Consider the following 11225-nt stretch of genomic DNA (forward strand, 5'->3'; position numbering starts at 1 on the left):
TTAAAAATCTAGTCTTAGTGATATGTGTAAAACGATGTTCTTCCTAAAGCTCCGTTAACGTTATACACTCTCCCGAGCTATATAAACAATAACGGTGTAATTTCTAATAATCCTATTCAAAATCCCCTCTCCCGAGCAATGATTCAAATAAGTATAACAATTCAATTAGGTTGCGTTTACTTGGTGAGATGAGATTACATGTGATAAATCATACTAGGATTATTAAAATGATTTTGAAATATGTGAAATAATGATGGATAAACAATAACATGTTTACTTTGAGTTATTAATTTTGGGATTGAAACAATGATTGATGGACGAATTACAGTTTTACCCTCCACCTATGTTAAATAATCTTATGTTTAATTTTGTATTCATATATAATTTGGATTTGATTTTTTTTTTAATATTGTAAATTATTATTGATTCACAATCGAGTCATTTTCACGTATCAAAATTATTGGATATAAAAATATGTGTTGTTTTAAAATAGTTAAAATTGATAAACTGAGTTATAAAAGAGAGAGAGAAATTGGGAAGGAAACAAATGAATTAAAGAAAGGTAGATTAGGATTTTTGCAGATTTTTTCTCACAATTATTGTTCATGATATGTTATACCATATATAATTAAGGATGATATATCCTATGAAATAAGGTTGAATGACAGGCTTTGAGATTTGAAGAAAATTGATTTTTTTAAAAGTAAACAATGGGTGAGGTTGGATTAACAATCTCATCCTATGGTTATCAAGCCAAGTAAACATACCCTTAGTGATCAAGTAATTGAATAAACAATCAAAGCTAGAAAAACAATTAATTTAGGAGAATTCAATCCAATAAAATTAACAATTCGTAAAAGTGTCTCAACCAAGCTACATCAAACCCCTAGACTATGAAAATTTAGTTCATGATCAAAAATAGATAAACACCAGTCATATTCAAAAGTCTAGACATCAATTCAATGATAACAAATTCGAAAGGAAGAAAACAAATCCGAATATTCGACGCCATGTCCGGTCGACGATCTTCTCCTTTGTTCTTCAAATTCTTCACGTTGATGCACAGAGTTTTCCTTTCCAATTGTCACGATCAAGCTCTCTCAATTTGTGTTGTGTTGTCAGGCGGCTCTCTTCCCCTTTTGTGTCTTTGAAATCTCTTTTATATGTCCTCGAAGCCCGTCAAAGAAAACCCGACAAATCGAGAGTTTTAAAGTTGCAAAAATCTTCCAATTTCTCGCACAGAGCGGCGCGGGCGTGCAGTAGAGTGGCGAGGGCGCGCCTGAGCCTCGAATTTACACTTATTTTCATGTCCAGGGATGGCGCGGGCGCGCCCTACTCTCGCATGTGCTGTTCTACAGCGCGCAACAATTTTTAAAAAATCATATTCCCTAAACTAACCGTTGGATTGAGCTGAAATTTTGACAGCAGCTTCAAAACATCCTAAATTTGATTATGAACGGTGGAGATTGGATTTGATGTGTCAATAATTTCCAGTAATTTTCTGAAGTTGATACTCCATAATGCATCCTTCCACTTCTTCTTGCTACTTTTGCGCCAATCCTTGCAACTCACAAAAACAACAACAAATATGCGTAATATCCACTAAATACATCACAAAAGCCAAGTCAAAACATATATATATTAAGTGCATAAAAAGCACTTATCAAACTCCTATTTCACCCCTTCTTCCACCTTGGAAGGATTCACTAGAAGACTTTGATTTATACAAGTCATTTGTACAAACCCAATCCAAGACTAGGACTTACCATTGCCTATCTTAGAACTCCTAGCCACCACTCGATCGATTGTAGGCCGCAACCTCACAATCCGCATATAGTTTTACATCTTTATGCCAAGAGTACAAACACAATCTTTAACGTCTTTGTGTAAAGACTCTCACTCAACTAATCTATGAAATACATCTCTCTTTTATATGTGAGTGAGTTGGGTGTGAAGAACTTGACTTTTCACGCTCAAGAATTCTAATGTGTTCTTCACACCTTGGGTTTTGTTCTCAACTAGCTGATTTCTTCAAGTAGGATGCCCATGCTTTGAATTTCCTTCAATAGCATGTGTTTGAACTCCAAGATGTTGTATTTATAGGCTCCAAGAGTGATATAGCCGTTAGACACAAAAATAGAGCCGTTAAAATACTTTTGTACTGTTTCTGTACCTTTTCTGGAGCTAAACTGAATTTTACTAAACTAATCTTGGTAAACTGAATTTGGTGCGAAACTGGTACTGTAGCAGTTTCGGCACTGTAGCAGTTGAGCGATCTTCAGTTTGGGTGGGTAAACTACTCTTGGTCAACTTCAGTTTAGGTAGTAGTTTAGCAACTTCCGAGACATGTGATAAGTCTAGCTCCGTATCTCTTGATGCGTTGATTTCTGGGCACAGTGATGAATATAAAATTTGTAGCTCTTGATCTAAAATTTCCAACGCCACCAAGATCAATCAATTCGGAGTTAATATGCAAAAGTTATGCTCAAAATACCAGAGCTGCTCAAAATCAGTTTAGCACAGAATCGATTGAGTGCATGCGAGTAGTTTAGTTCTATATCTCTTGATCCGTTAATTTTTGGGCAAAGTAATAAACATAAAAGTTGTAGCCCTTTCTCTTAGATTTCTATGGAATCATAAATCACTCAATTCGGAGTTCATATGCGAAAGTTATGCTTAATACACCAGACTGTTCTAGAAATTCTGCTATGCAATTTCACTTCCGCACCAGTAACTTCAACTCCATTTAGCATCTACTTAGAATCCGATTCAGTCTTCAATTTGTGAATATGATTTGTAGATCATTCTCGTATCTTTCCAACGCATGGTGAATCGTTCCATTCGGATAATTGAGCTGCAAGATATGGGAAATTACCAGAACTGCTTGAGGTAAACTGATGGTGTGTTTGCTGCTAAATTGATCCGATTCAGTTTGGTATTGCGACATTAGTTTGGCCAAGATAACATCCGTTTTTGCTCAATTGACATGAAATACAATATGTTCCAAATTAAGGTTTTTTTGCAGTTGCTTTGGAGGATAATCATTTGAATCATTGAGATGTAAAATATCATTGAAAAACTGGAGCTCGCCAGAAATTCAGTTTAGCTAATTTCGAGTTTTGGCTTCCATCTTGAGTTGACAACTTCACACTAAAGTAAATATGTTAGAAACACAATAACAAGTTTTGTTATCATCAAAATCAAGATTGTTTGTGTTCCAAAAACCCAACACAGTGCGGTCGATGTGGTTTTATAAAAAAAAATTGGCACCACATCATATAATGTGGTTCAGTCTAAGATTTATTTTTTAATCGCGATTTTCTTAAATAAACTGCAAATGTAGGTAAGGTGCAATTCAATATGGTTGGTTCGAAAAATATATTGAACAACAATACTAGATCAAGTGTATTTTTCCTAATAACATAAGATCTTAATTTTAGATAGTGCATTCAAAATTAAGCATGCTAAAATAATTAACACGTAATGATACATGAGATTGATATGTGTCTATGGAAAAAATTGGTTAATATGATAGATATAAATACAAGGCTAACAACTGAGTTAAAGATCGTAAATATATTAGATTAAAATAGACCAAATAGATAGTATTCTTTTTTAAAATATATAATAAAAATATTTTTTTGGTCCATTAACTTGTCCATTTTTTGTTTTTGGTACATTAACTTGTAATTTTCGGTGATTTTCTCGATGTCACGCAAGCATTTTCTGGCGTCACAGCAACATTTGGTCCAAAATAACCGAAACTAAAAGTTAGTGTACCAAAATAAAAAAATAAAAACCAAAATATGGACAAGTTAACAGACCAAAAAAACTATATTTGCAATTTTTTTAAAAAAAGCGTGAAGAAAATGGCAAAACCACTGAAATAGAAATCTAAGTCAGTCATCCTCCAAAAAAGATACCATAGAGATTGAGAATGATGAGAAAATTGCTGATTTTAATTAAAAGATGAAGAATTTGAAACAAAATAAGGACATGGACCAAAAAGTGAAAATTAAGCAGGAGGAGAATTTATAATGTTTTTCAATATCAAGATTTTAGAATGAACACTATGCTTTTCAATATTGATATTTTTCAACGGATAATTAATCTTTTTCTTTTTCAAATAAATATATATAAGTTTATATTCTAAACATTACGTATCTCACTTGCTAATGTAAATGAAGCTTTTGATTTCAAAATAAGTCTATATAAATATCTAATTTTCATTAGCCTAAAAAATTTAATGTTACCATAGTTTATCTCGTGAAACGCACGTCACACTTACTAGTTACTATTAAATTCATGACTTATTTTTTTGACAAATTAAAATAATTATTATTTTCTTGTTATTCGTGAAAGGAACTCATGCATGATACTTTAATTTACTTAAATATTCTTGTTGAACTTTGATCTTTAGTACATTTGAGACATTGTGTTAGTTGCACTTTACTTCCTCCAATGTCATATTGAGATGTATTTGTTTTCCCCGAGGACTAGACGAGGTTGTTCCATTATTTTTATTTGTCATTGCGACTATCTAATTTATAAAATATATGATGGTAGAATATAAAAATCCTTGTCAAATAAATTCACTCAGCCAAATAGTTAAATTCAAACATAATATTTCTATAATATTCATCAAATTATTTTTGACAAACATAAAATGCTCATGGAATCTAAACAATTGTCATCAGGTGAGATATTAAATAAGAGTAATATAATACTTTGATGGAGGTTTGAATGATGTTTGCAAATCTTAATTGTCCGTTGTGATCACTTCTCAAGTTTTTTGAAATATAATAATTGATTCCGTTTGTTGTTTCACAAAATAAAAAATTAATAAAACAAAATGATGAAAACTCGATAGAAATAAAGCATATTTTGTTTCAATGAATATCTATTACTACGTACGACGAGTATATGAAGGATATTGAAATTTATATCATCCCCATGGTTTGATGCATGTAATAGTTGTTCCCAAACTGCTACGAGGAAAACAATGAACAGGGTGAGTTGTCTGAATTGCGTCAAACTAGATATGGACATAGTTCCATAGCGATGCCATTTGAATAAATTTTCAATTATTTTTTTTTCTCATAGTAACGGAGAAACAATCATTAGAAATTTATTTAATTAACTTATACATATATGTTGACAATATTATAAATACAAGATATATAAAAATGATATCCCAATTATGATCTATTAGATTTCTCAAACACTACCTAAAAAGCTCGACTACTCGAGAACTTGGACAATTGGGATTTTGGGACATCAACTTTCTATAAGCCTAATGCCCTTAAACGAGCGAACTAAATTATGGCACATGACTTATGAATCCAAACATTGCAGGATTCACAATGAAAAGCCCAATCATCCTGAAAACCTTGTATTATTTTGTTGCAGTACGTGCATTTTTTGACTATATACCTATAGTTAGCATTCAAACACATGTGACGGGGTGTTCATGGCAGCCAACACGATCAAGAGTCCCACCAAACTTTATGTTTGACTACTTTCTAACCGATGGAATGCAATTCACGTGAAAATATTGGTCGCATTCGGAGAAATAGTTGAACCAGATGAAGGGATCCATAGGCTTTTCGCAGACCTCACATAAGCCACAGTTTTCCAAATATTACCGATCTGAATACATGAATAGGCCAACGGGGTTCATATCAAACAATATTTATATGCACACTTAAACTTTCTTCATAAATCATGCATCAAACAACATATATGCACACAGAGTTCATATAAAAAAATATTTATATTCTTGAATGGCGGTTTCAAAACGTTAAAATTAAAACATGCCTGAATTCAGATGTTTGGATTCAATCTGCACTTTGGGAACATTCTAACCTCGAACATCGAAGAACTTGACTCAACCCTTGGATGCGGCCTTGAACGTGAGAAAGGGAAAAGGGAAAGGAGACGTAGTTGGCGTTCAAAAGTGAGAAGAATGAAAGAAAACTTTTGACGCCAATCTGTTTGTGACTAATGAGCTTACTGAAAAAGCTAGATGTACACCTTGTAGTGTACACCTTGGTTTACACCCTTACTTAAAACTTTCCTAAATTCCCTCATTAATTGCAAATATACCCATGATAAGAATTAAATATCTAGTTGATCAAAGAAAATTTTGTAATTAATCACTAAGGGTGTAAACCAAGGTGTACATCTAGCATTACTCGATTGGGCTTAAAAGTCACCCCGTTAGTTTCAAACACTAACTTTTAATATTTACTGCACCAACTAATTAAAATAACGCATGCATCTATAAAATTTAAATATAAACATGAAACATTTTCTTCTTAACTTGTTCGAGGGCTAGACTCGTTCTTTTAGTCCAGAATTAAATTCCGAACCTGAATCAAAATAACTTGTAACACATTAAATAACATAAATCACATAATTTAAACATAACAATTAAATTTCATAAATAACATGCATAAATCATATAAATCATTTAAAAATTGTCGTGATTGAGCTAATAGACTTTTGGAACTTACATACAAGGCTTGCAGTAATTGTTACAAAGATGTTACCAAAACTTCTGGTGGATTTAATTGCACAAATTGTGTTAAGATCAATATAAAAGTTGTCCTAAGGTACTCATGACCTATTCTAAACTACAAATGATCTTAATCAAAAAAAAATTAATTATTGTGTATATATTCTTACAATTGATTTTTCATATACCGGATAAAAATAATCATCCAAGATCAAAGTGAAACGACCAAAATGACAATGTTTGAAGAGGTTGCAGTTCATTTATTACATGTTTTATTGAGAAATACATCGATATGCACGCACACTTATAGGGTAATTTAAAATATCCATTCCAAAATTTTTATATTAAACTTATAGTATTTCCAATAATTACATATTTTATATTGTAGTAACCAAGTATACTGGAGCAAAGAAACATACTTTATCACCCATCACAAGTTTCTTTTCAAATTAGACAATTCCTTCTCATATAAGAATGCAACACCATCAATAATTGAGGATGGTTTCGAGAAACCAGAACGTTATATAGATAATAAGAAACGAAAGACTTATAACATCAATGAAATACAAATTGATGATAAGAGAAGAACAAACACTAACAAAATGACAAAACCTCATAAAAAGAATCAAAGTAGTCATTTCCAAAAAAGATACCACATAGATTCAAGATGATGAAAAGATTGTTGATTTTAATAGAAGAATGAAAAAACTCAAACACAACAACAGCGTAGACATGCATGACCCAAAAAGTGAAAATTAAGTGCGAGAAGAATTAATAATACTTTTTAATATTGAGAATTTGGAACGAACACACCATACTTTTCATTATTCAAGATTCAATGGACAATAAAAATTTTGTTTTCCCAAATAAATATACGTACATAAATATTTAATTTTCATTACCTCCTTATAAATTTCGACTCCCAATATATATTACGTGCACAGTCCTTATGAATCCAAACATTACATGATTCACAATGAAAAGCCCAGTAATCATCCTGAAAACCTTGTATTATTTTGTTGCAGTATGTGCATTTTTGACTTCCGATAGTGAGCATTCGAACACTTGTGACGGGATGTTCATGGCAGCCAACATGATCAAGAGTCCCACCAAACTTCATCTTTGACATTTTCCCGACCGATGGAATGCAATTCACATGAAAATACTGGTCGCATTCAGAGCAATAGTAGAACCAGATGTTTGGATCCATAGGCTTTTCACAAACCTCACAGAAGCCACAGTTTTCCAAATATTTCCAATCTCTATATATGGATAGGCCAACGAGGTTTCCGCCATCGGCGATGAGCTGAAGGGGATGCTCATCAAATTTATGCCTGACTTCTCGAGGCAGTAGGGCGCAACGTAGGTGTATATTGAAAGCAGGACAAGTGGTGCATTTGTAATAGCGAATATATGTATCTTCAACATGACAACAGTTGTATGAAAGAGATTCTCCGCTCACATATGATGTCAGATGAAAATAGTGGTTCTTGTGTGACGCGTGTTGCATGATTCTTGGCGCCAAAGCACACTCAACATCAATATGCGGACTGCTCAAGCTTTCTCTGTATCAGAATCCGTTACATTCATATTTGCAAAACAAGCAGCAGAATACAGAAACGAATTCCTCGCATTTCGTAAATAGAAACCATGGGGAAGGGTTATGAAATTTGCCCTTGATTCTAGAGGGTAGCTTAGCACATAAGTCATGCAAAAGGAAATGGCATTGAGCTACACTACAAGGGTAATAGGGAGTGGTTGAGTTAATGGGATTAATGCATCCATTGCACAGTGTTTTCGATCCATCCTCCATATCATCGACGACGCTAGTAGAAGTACCACGAAGGATCAATTGATGCTCGTGGCATTTCTCTGGTCTTGATGCTGAGATGCTCGTGCTCGTACCATCAACTTCTTCTTCTTGCTCAATAATATTGGCAATACTACTAAAAAAAACCGTCCCCTTTTTAGGTGCTGGAAAATGTACTATCAATTTTCTCCACTCTGGAAAGGTGTATACATGCAAAAATATTTTCAGTTAAATGAAGAACATCATGTACTACACGTGTATATGGGGGGTGTATTCAATTCGGAGAATTAACGACTTTTATGGATTTTAAAAGTCTAGTGGTATTCAATCATGACTTTTATAAACTCTATAGAAGTTTTGTGGTATTCAAAATAAACTTTTTTAGAGTTTTAAAAGTCAAGTGGTATTCAACCTTAACTTTTAAAAACTCTATAAAAGTCTAGTGTTATTCAAAATGTCAATGAACTTTTAATAACTCCATGAAAATCATGGACATACAAACATTAATGCTTAAGGTACAACTATATTTTGTAAAAAAATGTCTTTGGTCTAACCCAAAGATTTGGATGGATTTCTAAACTTATAAAACCCATAATTTATATTTTTTTCTCACATTTTCTCACTCTTCACTATCTCACCCCTCTCTATCTCACTCTCTCCTATATATGTATTTTTTCGTTCTTCTCCAAAAATCAAAAGAAAAAAATATTATTTAAAAATTTGAAATTTTCCAAATATTTTGTGCTTTTTAATATATGATTTATATCAATAGTTATAATATTTAATGATAATAATATATGATTCAATAAATTATAATATGATTTAATTCAAATATTTGAATAGCGGATAACAGACATTATAAAAAAACAAATAAATTTTTATGATATAATTGATAAAATAATTTATAAGTTATCAGATGTTTTTTTAAAAAAATAATTTTACACAATCACAAAGTTTTTAGTTTATAATTTTGGTACAATAATATATATATATATACATTTAAAATAAATAAAATCCATTTTTATCAATAAATTAAAAAAATATTTCAAATAAATTTAGGAAAAATTATTTTTTTTGTCCTGTATGTTTATCATTTTGCGATTTCAGTCCTTTATATTTTCATATTTTAATTTTAGTCCGTTATCTTTATTTTTTTTTGACAATTTTAGTATTTTTTTACGTGGCATCAATTCAATGCTGATGTGAGCTGACGTGTACAGTGTCACATAAGCATTTTTGAATAAAAGGACCGAAATTGTCAAAAATAAAACATGCAGGACTAACTGAAATGTGAAAACATAGAGGACCAAAATCGCAAACCGCTATCTTAGTTTTTTCGGCAATTTTAATCCTTTTTCGACGTGGCGCTGACGTGACACAAATTCAGTGCTGATGTGGAGCTGACATGTACAGTGCCACGTAAGCATTTTTGAATAAAAAGGACCGAAATTGCCAAAAATAGAACATGAATGACTAAAACTGAAACGTGAAAATATAGAGAACTAAAATCGCAAAGTGTCAAACATACATGATTAAATTTGCAATTTTCCCATAAAGTTATTATATATGTCAAACAATTATTACTTCAAAGAAAAAAAATATATATTTAAGATACAAATTCATGTAATTGTATGAAAAGTTTACAAATCTCTATAAAAGTCCTGCAAAAGTCTACAAAGAATCCATGAAAATCTGTTTGTAAATCCGTGAGATTCTATAAAAGTCAATAAAAATCCATCAACTCCACAAAAGTCTATCATTTTAAAAAGTCACTAAAAGTCATTAAAACTCTGGATTGAATACACCCACATATATAGTACTTACCTTCTCCGGGTGTCATATTCCTTATTGACGATTTAATACATTTGAGATGAACACTGTATTGGCAGATTCCGCAACTATAAAAGCTTTTAACGCCTATACACTCTCGACATATTCTGCAAAAATCGAAATTAAAAAATAGTCGAGGATCTATATCCAAATTATTATAAAATAGAACTAGGGGATGAGAATGGGAGGCATGCATCGCGACTGGTTGAATTAGAGCGCAATCCTGAGAAATCCAGTAATCACATGTTTGGCACGACCAGAAGAATCCTCTTTCTTCTTCCCCACAAGCATTACAGAAAGCACAAATTTCCTTTCGCATGGCCGACAAGGGATGGTCGTGGCTTCTATGTTTGGTTACTATTTCCAAATGCAAAAGGCACAAAGGGTGGAAGTAATGGTTTGTTGGGATTGAGTAGGTGTAATTCTTGCATATTTGGCCACATTTTATGCATTTCTTATTCGCTATATCATTGTCATTAGGGCCACAGAGATACAAACTATATCTTTCATAATCAGAATATGGGCTATAATCATCTGGCCGGCGAGAATTAAACGCCGGCGTCACGCGTAACTGCTGGGGTAGTCGATGGGCACATATCTCGTGGACGAGAAAATGGCAACCCTGCTGGACGTGGCTGCAACTGTAGTATGAGTTGATAAAAATTATCAGCCCACATATGCTACAGAATTTTGGTTTCCCGTCGTCGTCGGCATCAAGACTCTCGTCGTCGTTAAAAGTCAACGGATGTTCGTGGCTGAAATGTTTTGTAATGTGTTTTTCTGTACTGTTCATCGTGTTTATATATACCACACTTGTGTGTGTGTGTGTGTATGATCAGAGTAATAAGACGAAATGAATTGATCAGTACGTAGGTTGTGAAAGACATATATAAATATATATATATATATATATATATATATATATATATATATATATATAGTGTGTTAAAAGACTTCTTGGTTAATTTGTGGGGAAATTGCATATATCATATGCACCCTAAATCCAAATTTTGTTGATTATCTCTTATAAAATTTGTTTGAGCTAATAATTCCCTCTTATTCTTCCAG

The 11225-nt window shown here is 32.4% G+C and overlaps 1 protein-coding gene across 1 annotated transcript; it reads right to left on the reverse strand.

Annotated features, from left to right (window-relative positions):
* Positions 1 to 7388: 7388 nt before the first annotated feature.
* LOC140879144 (uncharacterized) lies at positions 7389 to 10950 on the reverse strand. Its single transcript, XM_073282805.1, has 3 exons — positions 10152 to 10950; positions 8102 to 8521; positions 7389 to 7936 (listed from the first exon to the last, which is right to left on the reverse strand). Exons 1-3 carry the CDS (start codon positions 10948 to 10950, stop codon positions 7416 to 7418), a joined length of 1740 nt encoding a protein of 579 aa, XP_073138906.1. The 3' UTR covers positions 7389 to 7415.
* Positions 10951 to 11225: the final 275 nt, after the last annotated feature.

The sequence above is a fragment of the Henckelia pumila genome, chromosome 2 (assembly GCF_033568475.1).
Source record: "Henckelia pumila isolate YLH828 chromosome 2, ASM3356847v2, whole genome shotgun sequence".
NCBI lineage: Eukaryota > Viridiplantae > Streptophyta > Magnoliopsida > Lamiales > Gesneriaceae > Henckelia > Henckelia pumila.

Coding starts and splice junctions, on each gene's coding strand:
- LOC140879144 (XM_073282805.1), bottom strand. CDS start 10,950: ATGAACAGTACAGAAAAACACATTACAAAACATTTCAGCCACGAACAT. Junction 8,522..10,151: donor GAATATGACACCCGGAGAAG/GTAAGTACTATA, acceptor ACACCTTTCCAG/AGTGGAGAAAATTGATAGTA. Junction 7,937..8,101: donor CTTGTTTTGCAAATATGAAT/GTAACGGATTCT, acceptor GTCATGTTGAAG/ATACATATATTCGCTATTAC.